The 21,844-nt window shown below is 38.2% G+C and overlaps 1 protein-coding gene across 5 annotated transcripts in view; it reads left to right on the top strand.

Annotated features, from left to right (window-relative positions):
- LOC131430228 (GTPase-activating protein skywalker) overlaps window positions 1-20,615 on the top strand; it is a 184,636-nt gene extending 164,021 nt beyond the window's left edge. For 2 of the 5 annotated variants that reach the window (XM_058595002.1, XM_058595000.1), the window contains exons 5-13: window positions 10,685-10,809; window positions 10,885-11,216; window positions 14,371-14,539; window positions 14,881-14,916; window positions 15,564-15,650; window positions 17,222-17,380; window positions 17,450-17,670; window positions 17,749-17,882; window positions 18,476-20,615. In XM_058595002.1, the coding sequence (XP_058450985.1) occupies window positions 10,685-10,809; window positions 10,885-11,216; window positions 14,371-14,539; window positions 14,881-14,916; window positions 15,564-15,650; window positions 17,222-17,380; window positions 17,450-17,670; window positions 17,749-17,882; window positions 18,476-18,486 (1,274 nt within the window). In that variant the 3' untranslated portion in view covers window positions 18,487-20,615. The remainder of the gene's footprint in view (window positions 1-10,684; window positions 10,810-10,884; window positions 11,217-14,370; window positions 14,540-14,880; window positions 14,917-15,563; window positions 15,651-17,221; window positions 17,381-17,449; window positions 17,671-17,748; window positions 17,883-18,475) is intronic. The other 3 variants (XM_058595001.1, XM_058595003.1, XM_058595005.1) reach the window with 3 other exon arrangements.
- The last annotated feature ends 1,229 nt before the right edge of the window (window positions 20,616-21,844 follow it).

Genomic DNA, 21,844 nt, shown 5'->3' with positions numbered 1-21,844 from the left:
CAACTCTTCGAAGGATTGAAAATGTTGATTTGCCAGGCCGTGTGCCATCGAAGGGAATAGGTGGAAGTCAGAAGGGGCGACATCTGGAGAATACGATGGGTGGGGCAAGACTTCCCATTTCAGCGTTTCCAGGTACTGTTTGACCACTTTTGCGACGTGAGGCCGAGCATTGTCGTGTTGGAGGACGACTTTGTCATGTCGCTCTTGATACTGTGGCCGCTTTTCTTTTAGCGCGCGACTAAGGCGCATCAGTTGCGTTCGGTAGCGATCTCCTGTGATGGTTTCACCCGGTTTTATGAGCTCGTAGTAAATTGTTATTCATCTTTGAAGGTTTTCTCTCTTCCACCATCATGTTTGTCTTCGACATCGAAATCACCATTTTTAAAACGTTGAAACCACTCCCGACACGTTCTTTTACTCAGAGCAGCATCACCGTAAGTTTCTGAAAGCATTCGATGCGCTTCAGTTGCATTTTTTTTTAATTGTAACAGAAAAGTAAAACTTCCCGCAAATGGCGAGAATTGGGCACATAAACAGACATTTTCGAGCCTGAATAATACGAAAACAAGAACAACTGTCACTGAAACGGCGATGACAATTCGTTAGGCACTGTACACACTCACTTTAAAGGCATCTATGTATTTTAACCAGCCTCAGCCGGTACAGCTACCTATCGGAAAACGGCAGAAGCAAAGTTGTACACCTGATATAAAGCGTGAAACGCTCAGGTCGTGCTTTCATTTGGACTTCGAAAGTTCTTGTATTTATTTGGACTTCTATCGTCGGGAGGAGAATTTAGTTTAGTTTAGAATTCAGAACCTGCATGTTGGTACTGGATTCCGGAACTGAATTCAGTTTCGAAACTAGTTCAAAAACTAAATTGCAATTGAATTCTGAACCTGTTCTAAGTTCTGAATTTAGTTCTTGAAATCAGGTCCAGTCCCTAATTCCTGAAATCTTCGAGTCGGTTCTTTTTAGAACCATCAACATATTTCCAAAGAACTATGCGATATTTTAATTTCTGAACAGAATTTTACTGGCTCCTAGTTTGGTTTGCACTTCGCTACCAAGTCCTACTGTTTGGATTTATATGTATCAATTATTCATTAAGCTGATATGTGCGTCTGTGGCTCAGTCGACTAACTGGCGTGCTTTGTGATCTAATGTTTTTCAAATCGCGCTGTAGTTGTCGATCTTTTGATTTTTATTCAATTCGATTTGAAGCCATGTAATTTTCAAACCACACAATTTTACGTTGTAGAAAGTCAGTTCTTCCGTCTGGTTTGTCCGACAGACAATGAAGTGGGCAAAATTTCATGCATCCAAAGTTGAAAAAGGAACTTAACCGAACCGATAAACAGAATACGGTGGCACAATCCCGGTCCAGAAGCTGTACCGTGAATGTTTGGAGCAGCAGAAATGCATCGCAATAAAGGAAGTGACTTACATTAAAGCGATCGCCAAGCAGATCTCCGGCTTGGAGTTTTTCGTCGGCAAGTTTCTCCAGAATGTTCTGAAAGAAGAAGGTCAACAAACTTGCAAAGAAGTACTTGGTGTGGCAGGCGATCTGCAGGTGCGGCAAATTCAGCCAACTGTACTTAGAGACATCGGAACCATCATCGACAAAACATATAAAAAAGAATGCCTCCCGAAGCACCTGCTGCCCTTCTTATGGTCCCACGAAGGCGACACTCTGCTTTAGTCGAATTTGGCATCATGCCATTACGCGGGACCGGTGATATAGGGGTACGAAGCCAACGATGTTGGTTTTGAGCTGAAGAAGACAAATCCACCAAACTCGACAGAACTCTGCCCAGTATAACAATTCAGGGCGATTATGAAGAGCAAACTCCGGAAACAGGGTCGACAAGGATTCGAAAAAAGAGTGAATGCTAGTTAGTAAGAAGATTGTGCAAGTATTGCACAGAATATGCTGCGTAGCGTAGACATTTAGGAACTATTTCTTGTGTTGTACATAAATATAACACAAGAAATAATTCCTTAAATATTGGAAACAAAAATTTTCATCGAGATTTTGACAACAGTTGTGTAATCTTACGTCAACAGTTCGAAAAAAATTGAATACTTTTCTGTCCGCATACCAGCAAACGGAGCTGTTCTTCGAAGGTGTCACTCCCAGAAGTGAATGGTAATTATTTTCATTTCTGCTGTTCGTTTTCAACTTGCACAGAACGCCTTTCACGTAGAAAAAATTGCGCTGCGAACGGGAAGGATGGTACAATACTGGCAAAGTACTTGGGTTTTTTATGATGATTCGAGCAGCCGGTACTAAATATGGAACCTACTGCTGTTGTTTCGGATCGACCGCAGCTTTTAACGTAGCAGTAGCAGTGAGAAGCATTTTTACATGGTCGATTTGGGTGGCGAAGTGGCGGAAACTGGACGAGCATGGTCGTAAAGTCGTACAGAAGATGGCGAATAAAGAAAACGCGGAAAAAAGGATGCTTGATTTTATTTGTCTACTAAATGTGCACATATTTTTTTGCGGATGAAGCTAAATTAACGCGTGCTCAGCGTCAGCATTTTTAAATGTGAAATTTTATAATCGATAATTTTGCTCGTGTTGTTATTCTGATGAGCCGGTTTCTTTAGCTAACTTGAATTTGACCTTTCATGTCAATGAAGTTTTGCAGCTTCTAATCAGTGAACAACTGAACCGAAGGAAAAGTACAGTCATTTTTTTTCTAGCTTCAACCTGAACTAATAAAAAACATGACTTCAAACGAAATGAAATGCGGAAAAAAACAACAAATCATCTCGTTACACGGTGATCCCAACGCAGAAAATTTTCCTTCCAAACAGTCATAAACCTGTCAGTTAACCCTACATCACGAGTTCAAACATGTCAGAACAACATCAACTACGCGACGTTATCCGACCGGTGAGACGCGGACTACATGCGGTCCAGTAACAACTCATTAACTTGTAACTTCGAGCAGTCACCAGCACACCCACACACCAAGCAGTATGACGGTGACGACGGGGATGATGATGATGCAGATGTTGTGACCCGCACGTATGCATAGGACACACCTGTTTACCGGCAGCCAATCAGCGATGCGTGATCCACGGAGTGTTCGGTTCAGTGCGATGTTATTATGCAAATTTGAGCGATTTTAATTTCAACCAGTTTGAATATTTAACGCCACCCAGTCTGCGGGCTGGCGAACGTCGACCGAATGAGTGAATCAGAGCGCGTTTTGTTTGAACGCATGACCGAACAGAAAATGAACCGAAATTATATCGCATTGTTGTAGTTATCATTTTGTTGGATATGTAATAATGCTTTGATGACAGCTAAAGATATGACCGATATGCGTCACGCTGCTGATGAAAACTAGACACATTAGCAGCATGTTTGAAGTACATTCCACTCACGCGGATCACGCGATTTCCGTTTAGATGTTAATGGGAGTTTCAACAATGTTAATTTTTAATGTAAACTAAGCTACAGTCATTTGACATCCATATCAAAACGTTAAAAATTCAATAATAATAATAATTGGATTGTACATGAAATACACACGAATATCATTTGTTTCTAAAGACTGTCCCAGAAAGTATGGACGCACTTTGATTTCGCTGTAAATAATTCACAAGTGTTAGATATTCAAATTTTATTCGATATAACAGATCGGCTGAAAAGTTCGTATCGTTTCTATGAGAGGGCGCCACTAGAATTAAATCCATACCATTTTCAGTTAGTACCAACCTTCAAAAGATACGTGTATAAATTTGACAGCTGTCTGATTATTAGTTTGTGAGATATTGCATTTTGAGTGAAGCTACTTTTGTTATTGTGAAAAAAAATGGAAAAAAAGGAATTTCGTGTGTTGATGAAACACTACTTTTTGATGAAAAAAAGTGTCGCCGATACCAAAAAATGGCTTGATGAGTGTTATCCAGACTCTGCACCGGGCGAAGCAACAATTCGTAAGTGGTTTGCAAAATTTCGTACTGGTCATATGAGTACCGAAGACGATGAACGCAGTGGACGTCCAAAAGAGGCTGTTACCGATGAAAACGTGAAAAAAATCCACAAAATGATTTTCAATGACCGTAAAATGAAGTTGATCGAGATAGCTCACACCCTAAAGATATCAAAGGAACGTGTTGGACATATTATTCACGAATATTTGGATATGAGAAAGCTTTGTGCAAAATGGGTGCCGCGTGAGCTCACAATCGATCAAAAACAACAACGAATTGATGATTCTGAGCAGTATTTGGAGCTGTTATATCGAAATAAAACCGATTTTTTTCGTCGATATATAACAATGGACGAAACATGGCTCCATCACTTCACTCCGGAGTCCAATCGACAGTCAGCTGAGTGGACTGCACGCGATGAACCGAACCCAAATCGTGGAAAGACTCAACAATCGGCCGGTAAGGTTATGGCGTCTGTATTTTGGGATTCGCATGGTATAATTTTCATCGACTACCTTGAAAAGGGAAAAACCATTAACAGTGACTATTATATAGCGTTATTAGAGCGTTTGAAGGACGAAATTTCAAAAAAACGGCAATTTGGTGGATTCATGTCTTTTGGGGCGAAAGTGACATTTTTGGTAGTATACCATTCTACCGTTGATTTCGAGTAGTGCCAAGAAGCAAGATCTGGCCAGAAGACAACAGGATCCTTGTGGCTTCGAATCATGGGTAGAAGTCGTTTTTGTAAACATTCCTTGATGTATATTTCGCTGTTCGTTGAAGCAGTGGTCATGAAGGGTTTCGATATCTTACCGCAGCTAGAAATTGCTTGCCAGACCATAGCTTTCTTATCAAATTTTTCGACTTCAATCGATGTCTCGGACTGGTTTAACACTTGCCCTTCTCGCACCGTATAATATTGTGGTCCCGGCAAGGATTTGTAATCGAGTTTCACGTAGGTTCCGTCGTCCATGATTATGCAGTTAAAATTTCCTAATTAGGCCTAATCGATGCTTCTTGTTTCAAACGTTCTTTAGCACGAAGAACATTTGACTTTGAAGTGCCCACTTTGTTGGCCACATCCCGAACTGAAACCTCCTTCGTTTGTTCGAACGCCTTCAGTATACGTTTATCCAACTGAGAGTTAGCAGGACCTTTTTTTCGACCCGTTTTCGGTTTATCCTTAAAGGTGTTATCCTCACCGAACTTCCTGATTGCATCTTCTCCTTGCCGCTGCCGAGCCACGAGTCGATGTGTTTGCATAGTTCGCACAGATTCTCCAGGCTGATGCTGGCGAAGCACGACTCCAGGTCGAAAGTCTGGTAGTTCTGGAAGAGACAAGAAAAAAAGAAATAGATTAGAAGTTAACCCGGTATGCTAAATTTTGTGCTTTATCTATCGTACATCGGGTACGGTAAAAAAGAGCGATTGGTATTGAGTTGATTGAGTGATTGAATAATGGTTCGAGGCTTGTAATTATCTTGGCTTTTTGGTGTCAGGGTCTGATGAAAGATGACGGAGAGGATCTCAGAAATTCATGCATGAGGTACCAAACGATGACCTTAAAGTCAAGGTTTCAGCTTTGAGACCTTTGAATCATTTTTTTGTCGTGAATACGACTTACTTTACTATGGGGTGCCTTTTCAAAATTAGCCATAAGGAAGAATGGGCAGAACTTAATCGTGAATATCTAGACTTGTATTAATGGTAGCAACATATTTCTTTCACCATTTCATCAAAAATATGATCAGGAATTTAGGATAATATTTTGAATAATGTGAGATAACCACAAACAACTCAAAAATTAAGTTTTCTCAAAATTTGAAAATAATGCGGAAAACTCTTTACTTTCGCTTGGGTTTTTCGCGCAAGGACGACGATTTTGAGGTAGTCAGGCACATATATTCAACTGAATGCATATAAAAGGGGAACCGTGGTGAAAATCGATCATTTCTTTTCGTGCGTTCGATGGTAGCAGATGTAGTGGGAGTTGAACATTCAACCAGCAGCGACGGAAAGTGCACATTCTGCGTGGTTAAAACCTCAAACGCTCAGGTAGCAACACTCATTCGCTTGTTGGCCATCAAGGCGAGAAGACTTCCATCGCGAGAGTTAAACCATCAACCAGCAGCGACGAAGAGTGCACCTTCTGCGTGGTTAAAAGCTCAATCGCTCAGGTCGCAACTCTCATTTGCTTTCCGGTAGTCGTAACGAGAAGTTCAAATTTCAGATATTAGTTCCGCAATATAGGTTTAGTATTCAGAGCCTGCGTGCTGAAACTGGATTCTAGAACTGTATTCCGGAACTAATTTCAGTTTCGAAATTGCAGTTCTAGAATTCAAACTGGATTCTGAGTCTGTTATTGATTCTAAATTTAGTTCTTGAACTCAGGGTCCAGTTCTTTATTCCAGACTTCTTCTATTCGGTTCTTTTTAGAACCATAAAGAATCATGCGGAAATATACTTTACTGTACTCTATACAACCCATTCTGGTAGTCATGGCGGTTTTCAAGTTTCAGAGCTTAGTTCCGGAATATGGGTTTAGAATTCAGAGTCTGCGTGCTGAACTAACTCAACTCGTCACTCTTCATCACGAACGCTTTTATAAAAAGTTCTTTTCAGAGCCACCATTTTTTATTATAAAGAACTATACTGCTTATTTCATAATATTTAATTGCGTTTCAGAATGTTTAATGTAACTAATCTGTAATTGAGTCTAGGCGCATCGTTTAAATTTCTAGTAATGAAAGAGGGGAAAGTTGCACAATTCAAACAATCGATCAACTACAGTTCGAATTCGGAAGCATAAATAAAGCGTGTCATATTCGTATTCACGACATCCAGTTATGTCTCTGACATTACACCCGTACTTTCTTTTTACTTTGGCAAATTTACAGGATAGACGCTGTGGTTCCTATGATTGAAAACAGCGATTGTTCAATTGTTCGAACGACGATGATGCGGGAGACATACATCTGATTGAACACAAATGAGCCTAGACTAAAGTTCTAAAGACAAAATCAGAATGTCTCTCGCCCGTGCACAGTGTTGGTGAACGGTTTTGTGCTGTTTGTTCGGGTTGATTTCTGCAATCTATTCAAACACATTCTACGGTGAGCTCAAACGGCGCAGAGCATTTCCACGGATTGGAGGTGGTTTTAAGGTGAAATCCTACTTATGATTTGCTTATATTTTTCACACTTTTACTCATATTTTCCTTTTCTTAATCTGTTTTTTGTCGTTTAGTGAAAAGACATTATGAATTTAGTTGATGGTCATAACAGTCGAAATAGTATCATATAATAATATAATATAATAAGTTCAAAAATTACCTAAACAAATTTTCATTAGATTTTTGTAATGACACAGAGCATATGAAAATTTATAATGGCGAGAAAAGGGCATATATTAAAAAATTATCAATATATTTGTTACAAGCTGTTTCAAACGTTATTCTATTTGTTTCTTCATGAAACTCTAGCTTTTTATTCCCAACTACGACCTTCCTGTATTTTTCTACCACATATCACCTTTCATTTTTTCATTTGATTACATACATCTGGAACGGGCAAAGGAATTTTTTTTGTAAATTACAGTCGTTACGAAGCGTTACATGTGTTACTTTTATGTAAGTCATAGGCGTTACAAAGCGTTACATGCATAACTTATTTGTGAATCATTGGCTTTACGAAGCGTTACTTTTTAGTATATTATAGGCGTTACGAAGCGTTACTTTTGTGTAAGTTAAAGGCGTTACAAAGCGTTACATGCGTTACTTTTTTGTGAATCATAGGCGTTACGAAGCGATACTTTTTTAGTAAATTATAGGCGTTACGAAGCGTGACCTTTATGGAAGTTAAAGGCGTTACGGAGCGTTACGAAGCGTTACTTTTGTGTTATTTAAAAGCGTTTTGAAGCATTATATGCGTTTTTCTTTAGTAAGTTATAGGCGTTACATGTGTTATTTTTATTTCTTCGCGTTTCGCCTTCGGCTCATCAGTGCTTAAAGCAGTTCTCGTGCCTAGCAGTTCAACTTAAACCGTTAAGTAGACGCAAAGTTTGCACTGTTTATGTAACCCTTAAATATTATAACACAGGTGTTATATTATTTCTGATGTCTCAGGCGTAAACGAATGACGGTTTATTACTGGCCGTCGCAGAATGTGAACATTTAGGGGTTTTGTTTGTTTGTGCAAAAAGCACATATTTTGTTTCTATTTCTTCGCGTTTCGCCTTCGGCTCATCAGTGCTTAAAGCAGTTCAAATTTAACTGCCAGTTACATGTGTTACTTTTTTGTAAGTTATAGGCGTTACGAAGCGTTTCATGCTGTAGGCGTTTTATCTATATGTATCATTTTCACTTCAATTTTCATTCCCTCACTTTCAATTTCATTCTTGCTTCCATACCCCATTTTCTTCCATTCTCAATATCATTTTTATTTTACAATTCTCAAACTCATTGTCATTCCCTTCCTCTCGAACAGACTCTCATTTTATATCCGGAACCGCGCTTTTGTTTTCTTTCTCTCTGTCTTAATCATTTTCATTCCGCACGGCTTTTTCACTTACTTCTTCCATTTTTGCTATCTTTCTCAGTGACAGTCGGCGTTCTGTGCACCATTTGTACACAATTTTTCGACGTTGTTCTGCTGAAAGTCCACGTATTTCGAAACAAACTAATGAAAACGAATAAACAACTGCACAAGTGGTTAGAGAAGAGTGCAAACAACAGGACGCAGTCATAAAAATTGACATTGATTCTGAACCATTGCGGAATGGCAGCGGTTTTTGGTTGCGTCCATACTTTCTGGGACAGTCTTTATTGCAGACCAGTTTGCAACGAAAACATATTTCTGGTTGCAAACTGGTCATCGCAGCATAATTTGCTTGTTGGGAGGACACATTTTAGTTTTTTGTCGCAATTCATTAAATAATAAAATATTTTCTCTTTGTGGGATTCAGTAAATACTCATCGTTTTGTGTTAAGGTGAGTATAAACTGTTTTAAAAAACTTTCACATTTCGTTTTCGACTCATCGGTGCTCTTGCAGTTCATATTAAACTGCTAGTTCACTTTTCAGTCCTACATGAATAGCTAAGCAGACGTGACACTCAAGTAGAGAACTGATGGGGCAAAAACGAAACGTAAAAATGATAACATGCGTTCACTTTTCGGAATTAACTTTTTACGGAAGCAAAAAAGTTTTTGTGTCTCTTTTCAAAAATATCTCCTAGCTTTTTCTGAAAAACTCACGCTTCGAACAACAAATAATTCAAAATATTGTCTTTTGTCGTTTCGCCAGAGATAATTAAGCTTCAAATCGATGGCGAAAGATATTTCGTAGCATTTTATTTTAACATTGAGATGGTTAAAAAATTTTAAAAATATAAATAATCCTAAGTGACTACCTTGAGGTTACCAAAATTACTAAATTAAATTGCAGAATCCGAAAAATTAATTATGCTACTCGTCTGTTAATTGTTTTTTGTATATTATACAATGCAATGGTGAAGCGAGTGGGGAATACGCCGTAACATTTTTCGCAGTGTATTTTGAACCACGATGCGGAACCGTCACACAAAAGTAGCATTATCTGAAGCAGCAGACGTAGTAGACGTAATAAAGTCACAAGAGGCCTGTTAGCGTTCACAGAAATAAAAAAAATAAACGCACAATGGTAAATGTGGAAGAATGTTCCCGCGTTACACGAAACTCAAGACGACAGGATAATCTTCATTACGCCACGAATGGGAGTCTTCTCGGAAAGGATTCGCTCCAATCACAGTCGCGATACGCATCTTTCACCTTGATGAGGGTCTTGAACGGTGGAATGGAGCAGAGCACACCTTTGATGATGTGTCTAAATAATGTTTGTTAATGCCGTGTCAGTTGGGTGTCGCATAGCTATTTCTCAGAAAGGTAATATAATACTAATGGATCGTGAAGTTCTCAAACAAATTCACGATTAATCCGGCACGAAATCCATTTCGTCTGGTTCGACGAGGGCAAGCGGGGTTTAACGCTTCGAGTTGTTTATTCGCCATTCTACCGAGAGGAACGCTGATAAGCCATTATCAATTTTGTGATCCCGTTTCCTACATGGAAGTAATGGCCTTTTATGCTTAGTAAACAAGCAGTGAGAAGAAATGTTGGCTTAGAGCGGAGGTACAAGTTGAGACATTCAAATACTTTCTTATGTTTTAATGTACATACCTTGAGAGTTGTTGTTGTTGAAAGAATGAACTCCAAGTACATGCTTTTCCACTAACTCCACAGACAGTTCAGAGCTCTCAGCCTCAGCATTATGACATAACTTTTCAGACAATTTTTAGCTCCGTTATCAGGGCTGCTTGAAGGGTGCTTGAAATTTTCAGGAAAACTACCCTTTGTTCCGGAATGGGAATGGAAGAGACAGGACGAATTGGTAATAAAACTTTCATTTTTATGACGAAGACTTGGAGCAAATAAACCACAATCGCTGTTGCTCTTCTTATCGGCTTCAGTTACTGTGTTCAGACGTTTTATACCGTAATTGTTTTAGGAGTACTTCAGTTATCAACCATATTTTTTCATTTTTAAGCTCGCGATGTAGGTGGGTGTGCTTATGAAGTTCTGGGTATCTGCGTTCCATAAAATAAGTGGCAAAAACGTTACCATTTCGTATTGTTTTTTCTTCAACAATCATCATAGAAACATTCTCTAACATCATACTTTTCTTTCAATTTTTCAGAAGAGGAATGCTACCACTGTATGGCGAGTCTGGTTGCACCTAAGGATAAAGTGTTTATCACACAGACAAAGCTACTGTACGAAGTCACCTGGAAGACTGTGATGCAAATTGCCAAAAAACATGCGGTAAGTTTCTGTTTCTTTTAAAATGAGTCCCAAACGTTCTAACTTAAACTTGTACTTCTTCTCTTCCGATCGCAGAAATCCGCAGTGCTGTATTTAACGAGATTATGCCCGGGCCAGAAGTCGGAGCGGGTCTTCATGGACTGGTGCTGGTGGGTCCTGGGTGGGCTTCCGTTTCCGCACCTGGTGCGCGTGATGGACTGCTTCTTCCACGAGGGCATCAAGGTGTTCTATCGCGTTTCGTTGGCGATACTGATTCTATTCCACAAGCACGCGACCGCCACCAATTCCGAGTGGGACGCCGACACAATCAAGAATGACATCGACAACGCCCTGCCCAAGTTCTGCAAGAACATCCCAGTCTCGCCGACCAAGCTACTGCGGACGGCTTTTAGTATAAGAGCACTTAGGTAAGGGGCAAGCTATCAGCACGTCAGATAACCAGGATCTGTGCCATTCATGTTCACTGAAATGGTCATGGTACAATATCAGAAACAGTGATGATATCTACAGGTTCGAACTCGAGATCTGGCAAATTATTCACTAAACTAATAAGTTGGTTATACTTGAACATTAAAATGATCTGATATAGTCATATCCGAGACTCATTTCCGAAACCCATTGAGGTCAAATTCAAGATACTAACAACGTACACTAGGTATTTAATCCCTAATGCACATATTTTTAAGACCGATGCAATTCAAAAATACTTCTCTATGTCAACTAAAAGTGTCACTTTTTCCAGAGCACTATTCGGCTCAAAAATTTCGTTGCATAGTAAAAAAGTGGTGTAATAATGCCTTTCTCTTGTCATTCAAACCGTATTTTTTATATGTGTTGTTTTTTCGTTAGGATAATTTTTTACACGAATTTGGGCTGATTTTTTTTCAAAAATTTATTCAGTTTGATTAGTAGTACACAAATAAAAGCTTCAACGCTTATGTCGCATATTCGGCAACATTCCTGAAACCAAAAGTATCAGCAATAATATATTTGAACTTAATTCTTGGTCACTTTCTGAAAAAAAAAAGTGCAGATGGGAAAAATGCGTTTTGTCTGTTACGTCACTTCTACTACTATATCTTCGGAACCTGAAGTGACAGCTATCTGATCTTTGAACTTGGTCTACAACCTAATAGTAGCTTTCAAATGAATCGGTTTAGTCATCTTCGAGAAATTGAGCGCAGAGAAAAATCTTTGAAAAGTTCACATACAAACATTTTCCGATCTCGTCGAGCTGAATCGAATAGTATATAACACCAGGGGTATTCGCAACTACGATAGAAGTTCCTTCCGAAAAAGTAAAAATTCTTCCAAAGAAACAGAAAACAGCTTACTACATACCACTTGATACTTGGAATCGATTCGCAACCTTGCACATAACGACAGAATTTTTTTCTTCAGATCCGAGTGCCCAAAGGCTAGAGCCTCTTTTTTTTCAGCCAGAACTGACCCGAGTAATTCCCTCTCTTCTTGAATCGGTGCAGTAACTCATGTGAACGGAAAAGTAACTGAAACAGCGACAAGAGATACTTGAAATTTTTAGTCGGAAGTATTTGAGATGTATGCAAATACACGCAATTTCGGTGCACAAAGTGCTTGAGTTCAGAGGGACACGTATTGGCCACGGCAATGTAATATTAAAAGATAGTTTGGCTGTCATTGATCAGCATGCGCAAGTAGCTATTGATGATATTGGTGTGAATCGCGAATGTCGCTTGTGATCGGTGGCAGTGAAAGTCCGTCGTCGGAAGTCACTATCAGTATTGGGAGACCCACCTACCGTATAAATCACATCTGTGTAGGTTTGCTCGTTTTTCATGGATTACCCAAATTTTGATTCTATGGTTTCATTAGATCCAAACAAGGGACAATGAGGTCAGATAGGCAGAATTTGACGGTTTTTGAAGCGAAATAAACTTTAAGAATTGTGATTCGGCGAAACGGTTTCCGCCGAATTGATATTCAGAATCATAGAAAAAAAATTGGGTTTGTTTTCTCATATTCTCATATATATTACTGTGGTGTGCTTCAAAACAAATTTTTATTGAAACTTTATTAAAAACAAGAATGTTTATTCGGGTGTAAACTAGTAGAACTTACAAATTGAAGTAGTTCTGAGCCAAATTTTGTAGAAATGTTGCGTTATTTACTTCATCGCCTGGAATGACTTTTTCAGATTTTAAAAACACTTCACCCATTATCTCCGGAACCGGAAATCGGATCCAGGCAAAATACAATAGCAGTCGGTCAGACCATAGCTTTTCATTTGAAATCAAATTTGTGAAAACCGGTTGAGTTATCTCTGACCAAATGAAGTGACCACTATTTCCGGTTGACTTGTGACACGGTGCGTTGTCTTGATGACTCAGATGACGATCGTTTTGATTCCGGAGTGAAGCAATAAATCCATGTTTCATCCATTGTCACATATCGACGCAAAAATTTCGGTTTGTTACGTTTAAACAAACACTGCTCACTTTTAAACATGGTTAAACACTGCTCATCAACACGTTCTCGTTTTTGGTCAACAGTGAGCAAACGCGGCACCCATTTTGAAAAGAGCTATCTGTGGGATATCTGTTTAAATCTTGAATTCAAAGAATATTTTAAAAAAATAAACAGAGGCGATTTGAGCCTATTCCAAAAACCGGGAATTCTTATCTCGCAAACCGGGAAAAACTGGAAGAAACCGGAGAATTGAAATCGGCAATTCACTTGCCACCCTGCAGGAATGTAATACCAAGGCTTTGTTAGTTAAACACATAACTGTGAGTAAATATACATAATCATCATTATAGTTTCTTCATTATCGTATGACAGGTAAAGACATTTTGTTTCGTATATAAGAGTGCGTATTCAAAATACGGAAAATTAAACTGTATAATCAATGGGCAGGTTTTGAACATCTACAGCTCAATGAATTTTAAACAGATTTTCGATATCGTTACATCTACTGCTTGAAAATATTCAGACGGATCGATTCAAGTAGATAAAACTATATATTTAAGATAATTTAGATATTGGTGGTCGAAATTTCAATTAATAACGAACAATGTCTAATTTTCTCTGTTCTTCCCCCTAATGGAGACGACAGTTTCGTATACATAAGATCTCGGTTGTTAGTTTGTTCACATTAAAAAAAAGCTCTCTTACAAAACAAGAATCGAACCGACTTTCACTCTATGCGGTTCGTTAATGCCGAAGAGTAGATTACTATGCACATCTGCAAGTGAAACATTTGTGGATTTGTTTTGTGCGCCGTTCGTCTCGCACGAGAGACATTTTTATCAGAATTCCAGCTGGATCTTTACATTCGAGGAAAACGCAGGATACTCTCGATCATGCAGTGCTGGATGATCGCGATGAGCACCTCTCATCGAATTATTTTCGAAAAAAATACGAAAAAACTGCAATATTTTTTTTTATTCAACAATAGTGTTACTTAGGTGTTTTGGCACCACGACTGTGAACAAAATTATCAGAAATTGTTACAAAATAGTTCTAGTGTTTGTATTTAGCGGATTGACTACAAATTTTGTTTTTTTTTCCTTCTATTTACAGTTCAACCTACATATCTAGGATTTTTCTGAAGACTGAAATGGTACTAAAGAGTAAGTCAGTTCTTAGTGGTTCGAAGCAGATGGTAAGGTCACGTTCTAGCGATAATTTACCAACCAGTCAATCACAAGTCAACGTACAAATGATGTCACACACACTAACCATTAGAGAGGTGAGTACGAATTTTTAGGTGCATTTAGGATTAGCTATAAGTAACCATAATCAACCGAATCTGTGTAGAACAGCGAAGCAGAATTGGCTTCCATTTTCACCTTTTTTTCATTGTATGCTATTTCAAAATGCGAGGGTTGAGTTCAGTATCAATCATCTTTCTTCACTAGCATTTAATCCAGTATTCCTTATCCTATGGTCAAATCCAATTGTCTCATCACTGGTTGTGGTACATTCCACTAGTTTCACGAATATATTTTATTTTCTTTCACTTTCAAAAAACATTTTGCTTGGCTTCTTGTGCTGAACACACACGCACACAATCGGGTTATAACTGACTAGAAGTCGAAGGATGATCGACTGTCCTGTCGGGCAATGGTAAAGTGGTACACTTTAATACTAACTAATAAGTTTTGTTCAGTGTGATTTTCCATTAATGATAATGATAATAATGACTGTGTGCCAAAATTAATGTTGCCTTGTTTTTGGTTACTGAACCAGATTATCGTTGTTTGTTAAGAGATTGTTGTCATGTTTCCTTGATGATGCTTAAAGTTGGTAACCACTGAAATCGAACATCTTCATGCAAACTCATAACCAGACAATTCTCATTTCACTCTTAGAAAACGCAAATTTTATACGTTACTAGTAGAACCACTTATTCTCCTAGTTGTTATTTCATACATTCAAAATTTACACCAACTATGAGTGCTACAATCAGGAAAAAAATGTGAATGAATTAATCAAAATCCCCGGCCATTTATTTGTTTATTTCGGTAGCTAATCCATCAAATTTCACTGATTTTCATGACGAGCAACGTTCAATCCTTTCTAACCATATTATCTTTCTCTCTGCCTCTTTAATTCACGCTGCTCTCGGCGGAAATCACGACTAATAAACTAACTTCTACTGTCTGTCGTCGGGTGCTAATCCTGTTGGGCTCGGGACAAATCTGTCGGGCAAAATAATATCACCTTAACCAAAAAATTAACTCATATAATCATAATCACGTAATAATCACCAGGGTGCTCATTCTCCTGACGTGAGAGTTTTGTCGATGGGTGTCTTTCCGACACAAGCAATAAAGAGTAAAGTTTGTGATCAGGATGACGTAAGTGTTACACTAACTCCAATTAGCGCCCACTAATTCTTCAAAAAAAGGGTTTCGACTCTCGCTTGCCGGAGAGGCGATTAGTTGTTGTTTGGTGTTATGTGTGTTCTGGTTTTATGCTTACATTCGTTTTGGTTTTTGTTCTTATCATTGATGTACACACGTATGGGCACGATATAAATTTTTTATTTTCATTTATACTTTAAGAACAATGGAAGCTTCAATGAATAATAGTTTTTTTTTTTGCATTTTCATATTTACTCTTCCGGTGCAGTTTCGCGATACGCATAATTGAACAAAGTGAATTTTGAAAACAATACGGATGCAACGATCTAAATGAGTAAACCTAACAAAAATGCGCTTAGGAAAACCTATACCTCATCTGAATTTCATTCAGAACACAATGTACCTATGTAAATCTCTGGTCACTTACGAAAATCAGCTATCAACGTGTCAATACTGTCGGAAAGCTGATCGTTATAATAAGTCTTGTGTAAAACTGGACACGACACCGAATAAATGATCATTGCTGATTATATTCACACTGATCAGCATGAACTTAACCCACGAACCTACTGGATTTTTCATCGATTTATATTTTACATTAACAGATAGAAGTAAAGTCACCAATCGGTACCACCTATGCCAATAATTCCTGAGAATTAGAATGAATTTTACTGGTTTTAACTGTAATTTGCATTCGGCTTGCAAGTGCGACTGTATGTATTTATATACTTATCAAACAGATGTGTGTCTCAATCGAATAACAGACCTATTTCATGATTCAGTGTTTCTCGGTCCAACTCGCGACTGTCGCTATCAGTATTTTTTATGTTATTTAAATAAGTTCTTCCACGTTAATTTGCGAGAATTGCGACGATCCATCTTATAGGATGTATTTGTTTTGTTTAGATTATAGAGGTTTTAACCTTAAGGTCATTCGCCTCTTCGGGCCAGAAAAATTTTCTGACCCTATGTGCGGGGTTGGGAGTCGAACCCAGGTGAGCTGCGTGAAAAGCATCGACTTACTCATCACCCTATACCCGTCCCCACTTTTATAGGATGTAGAATCATATGATTTTTTCGAAGTGTGTTGGATGAATAAACAATGATCAAAACATTGTTAAAACTGTGAACCATTTGTCAAATTATCTTAAATTTTGGTTCAAATCAAGGCTATCACAAAAGCCAGTCGATCACGAGAATCGAACATCGAAGCTCTGTGTTATAAAATTTATGAAACTTTATTAGTTCGCCACAAATACATTATGTTTAAGGGAGAAAAAAAACAAAAACTACTGTGGGCAAGACTAGTCCAAATTTGCATTTTGAATTGAAGAAACATCGCAGACCAGCTAGCTTAAAGAATTGAAGCTTCCATTGAACGCCTGTTTCATCGCCCAACTGAATTAAAATCGATTAGATTTTAACTTTCTTTCGATTATTTCGTTATGAATGTGCCTCTTAACGACAAATGATGTAATGTGTGAAGTGTACTGATAAATATTATTTACATATTAGTAACATTCCTTTTTCTTTTATAAATGTTCGACTCACCAATCATCGGATAGCTCTTTACGCTTTGGTCTTGGCTGCCTGTTAGAATAACAATGTATCAGCCGGTACTGCTTTACACAACGGAGGAACACGGTTGCTCATTGACAACGTTTTATGTGCGAGTTGAGCAGCACGAACCGACTCTGTTGATGATCAAAACCTGCAACAACGAGGTAATTATACATTATGTTTGGTTGACAATTGTTGAACTGTTCTCAAATCCGAATATTTTTTTTTTTCAGGTGTTCGGTGCCTACTGTTCGTCGCGTTGGTTCGAGCGTAACCTGAAGGACGACCGTGGCCAGCGGCAGGCATATTTCGGTACCGGCGAAACCTTCCTGTTCTCCCTGTATCCTGAGCGCGCTAAGTATCCCTGGGTCGGCATCGAAGGTGACAAGGGACTCGGCCACGGCTCCGAGCTGTTCATGGCCGCCGATTCCAAGATGATAACGATCGGGGGCGGGTAAGTTTGAAGAAATGAAAAACCCGAAAACGAAAAGATCTCATCTCACAACTCACTCGCTTTCTCCGTGCCTTTCAGAGAGGGACAAGCAATCTGGATGGACGAGAATATTCGCTTCGGCAAAACGGACCGATGTCAGACGTTCAACAATCCGCCGCTGTGCGCCAATGGGGATTTCGAGATACGAGTGCTCGAAGTGTACGGCTTCGTAGGTGCGTGAGCAACTCCAAGAGCTACTGCTAAAATGTCATTTTAATGCAACCACTACCACAATAACTGCATACTCCTGAATGTTTCACCGAATCAATCACCGAATGAAGCAAGCAACCCTCTCTGCCCCGGCAAACTCCGGCTGTATATTAATGTATGTGTGCGTGTCTTCATTTTCTATTAGAGCAACCAGAATCGCATCGCATGGGAGTCAAACTTTCCACCAACCTTCCTGTTTGCAGTTGAGCTTTCTGCAAATAACCTATCTTGCTCCTCGGTTTATAGTCGTGGTGTGAATCAATTGGAAACAAAAATCTAACCTAGCTATACAGATCATCTCCTAACCGAAGAATGAAAAAAAAATCCAATCATATGCAACCAAAACTAACGGACCCCACCCTACATAATCGCATAACCAAATGATCGTTTTTGTTTGACTTGGTCAAAATTCTTAACAAATATCGAGCGGGAAATATTTATCTACTGCATAGTGATTACCTAGAATCGATGCTACGACAACTAATCTAAGATAACTTATCGTTTGACGAACTGAATTATTAAACAACGTTCTTTCTTTTCTTTTCTCTCTTTCAAGAGTGTGAATAACGGTTGAGATACAGATGGGAAGATTATGCTATACTTAAGGGACACTATTATTAGAATGTATATTTTGTTTCGTTTTTTGAAATGAGATGAGAAACCGAATGAAGGTAACTTGAAGTAAAAACAACGCTTGAATAAAAAGCTGAATATTATGTCCGATTCTAAGTTCGTTCACGTAAGCCACACACCCCTCACTAGTAGGTATGATGGAACTTTTCATCGCTGTAAATAGCACTCTTTATTTTTTTTGTTTGTTTGCTAACCCAACAACAACAACAAACAAAAAAACAATTCCCTGAGAAATGCATCCGTGCGTAGTAAGGTGAGAATGTGTGAATTCTAAAACGGAGTTAAAACAACGAATATTTTATCGAGTTATTAATCAATGCTTTCCGCTATAAGTTTATAATAGCAATGAATGCCATATTTTATATCTCTACTTTGTAGCTGTTGTTTCCCACAATAGCTGTCACTGACGGCTGTCAATTGTTATTGTTCTGTGTACTCCCAAGTGCTCTCAATTCTCCCCCTGATAATTCCTATATCTTTTCGATCGTTTTAAAACTATAACATTCCAATCAATAACTGATCAACAGAGGGCGAGGGTGACGGTGATTTATCTTGTGCTGTTTTTTTGTGAATGGGATATGGTTCGGTATCGGTATGATCAGGCTTTCCCAGAACAGCACCGCTGAGCGTACGGTAAGCCGAAACAACGAAACTCGAAACTAAAGATACAAAGAACCTCCGTAGCCATGTACGTGAAAAACCAATTAGATCCACCCCATTACTTTTGTAGTAGCCCCACAATTCTGCCGCTTCGTCCCCGATGTGCGAATGGTTGTTTCTCCATTTCCTACTCTGAATGCTCACTGCTGCATAAAATATTTCCCAAAAAAAAACTGAATCAAAATTATTAACCTTATGTATTCGCAAATTAAATCGATCAACATATTACATTTAGTAGCTGTTAGCATATTCGTCGTATTTTAAGCCATTTTACTCCAAATGGAACAATAGAATGCAGAATACAGATGAAAAGGACCAGACAAGTCGGCACATTAGGATTCGGTCTCTGGGATGTGCCGATTCTAGAGCAATATTTCCCTTTGGAAAGCCCAAATTCCAACGCATAAAAAAGGGAATCAAAACGAGATTTATTGGAGCATAAGAAGTGATATATTTAAGCTGTGCTGTGGTGCAGAACATTTATCATACATAGACCCATAGGTTCTAGAAGTTTTGCGTGTGCAGGTCTCAGTCGTTCTCGATAGGTTCTGACTTGTGTTGCGATCGTCTAACCATCTATTCGTCAATAGTGGTACTGACAGAGCATCTATCAGGGAGCAGATCGAGTTTTCGTAGTTTTAAATAGTTGTTCTTACAGCGTTATTCTAATACAGCATGCTATTGTTTCCGATATACAGTGAATGTCGTTAAACGAACTGGGGAAAATTACTCCACATCAGAATCGTATTGGTGAAAGAACCCGAAAACAGTAGACCAGATGAAAATAATTATGAAACAGCAACCTAAGCTTCATTGTGTGTACGTGTGTGTTCAAGAACGATAAACGAACAAGTAATAAGTAGAATAAGGAAAGTAAGGTAGTCAGTGTAATCAAAGAAAACGTTGAGCAAACATAGCAAGGACAGTGAATTGGTATTGTACTAAAATGCTTTAATTATTATATGGTACAGTCTAGAGAGCAATGAACTCCGACAGGTTGATTTGTTTTATGTTACGTGGTTATCGGCCAATGAACGAAGTTCCGCAAGGATTCGTTGACGAGTTTTATTTTTGAGCTCACGATAGGAATTTTTTTATACAATCTACTACACAATGTATATTTACACATGGTTCATTTGTATAAATATGAGTTTAGTAGGATATCACACATTGCAAAAAGGACATGTAATTATTGTATCCGTTATCCTACTGTGCAGGCGCGTAACCTTTGTTATTGTGATTTCTTTTTTTACTATTACGGAAATATTTTGTTTGTTAGAACGTTAGCTATTTGCATAGTGTTTGTACTATTACGACTTATTTATATCTAGTTTTAATGGAATTGCAAAATATTCGAAATGTTTGTTCAAAACCAGATCAAAATAAAATGAAAATCAAATCCATGCTCTCCGGATTAGTTTTATTTCAAATTATCACAGCAGTTTTTTTCCCTGCCATTTTGCTCAGAGAGGGGAATGGGCGCGTTGTATCAATTTGGTCGTGATACAGTTCGATTGGGAGTCTAGGTTTACCTGTTGCTCAAAAGAACCTGAGTTTATGGTAAACACAGACAATGAACAATCGAAGATAATAACATGGAAACATGTACTAAAAGTAATAGCTAAACAATTAAAGAGTAAAATTATAATTTCGTAGTCCAATATCACTAAACGTTAGCTTCATGTTCACATTTTCTTATCCGTTGAACCATTCTGAGTGGTAAAACACACATATGGGTATGTGAATTTTATCATAAATTCTGTAATGCAAATGGTATAGGTCTGAAAGCATTTCTACATGGACAAAGAATGAAGGACTATCTAACGTTAAGCACATCGCCTTCACAGTTGGATCACGTTCTAATGACCAAAATGGATTTCTTAAAATTCCCAGAAATAAGAGCATTTTTCAACGGTGCATTGCACAGCGATAATAAAATGATAGAGTGCACTATAAAAGGAAAAATCACATCATCTCATAAACAAATCCGCAATTCAAGCCAACATAAAAATAGAGTAAAGAAATCCACAATTAATCTAGAATCATTGAAAGATGAGGAGGAAAGAAAAAAACTATCAAATGTAAGTAGACAAAAGAATATCAATAAACAACTGCGGAATGGAGCGAAGCATAGAAGAAAAATGGAAAAGGACACAAGAGTTATAAGAGCGGCTGAAAACACATTGCAAGAAAAGGAATTTCCCTTGACGCCAAGAAAAAATGTAATTAATAAATGTGTTAGTTCCTACCAAAAACTACTTAGAGATAGAAACAATAAAGAACTAAAAAAGAAGGTTAGATAAGCGGCTAAAGCGAAATAGGAAGCGTTTGATGATCACTTTTCGGAAACAGTAACAAAATTTCTAAAAGTAGTGGAAAATGAGAATTCTTTAGAGCAAAAATGACGAAAATTTTCAGATTTATTAAAAGTCATAAGAAAAAGAGAGAAAATAAGAAGCGCAGTTTTATTAACATACAGAAATGGGAAGATAAACTTAACTCAAATTGCAACACGGAATCGGAACGAATGAGAACATTAGAGGAAAATGATAATAAGAGTGCGGGAGAAGAACCAACGATGGAAGAAATAGCCACAATATTATGGAATACATGTAATAACACGGCAGCAGGG

The sequence above is a fragment of the Malaya genurostris genome, chromosome 2 (genome assembly GCF_030247185.1).
Source record: "Malaya genurostris strain Urasoe2022 chromosome 2, Malgen_1.1, whole genome shotgun sequence".
NCBI lineage: Eukaryota > Metazoa > Arthropoda > Insecta > Diptera > Culicidae > Malaya > Malaya genurostris.
The sequence above is the reverse complement of the archived record's forward strand: the minus strand, read 5'-3'. Positions and strand labels throughout refer to the sequence as shown.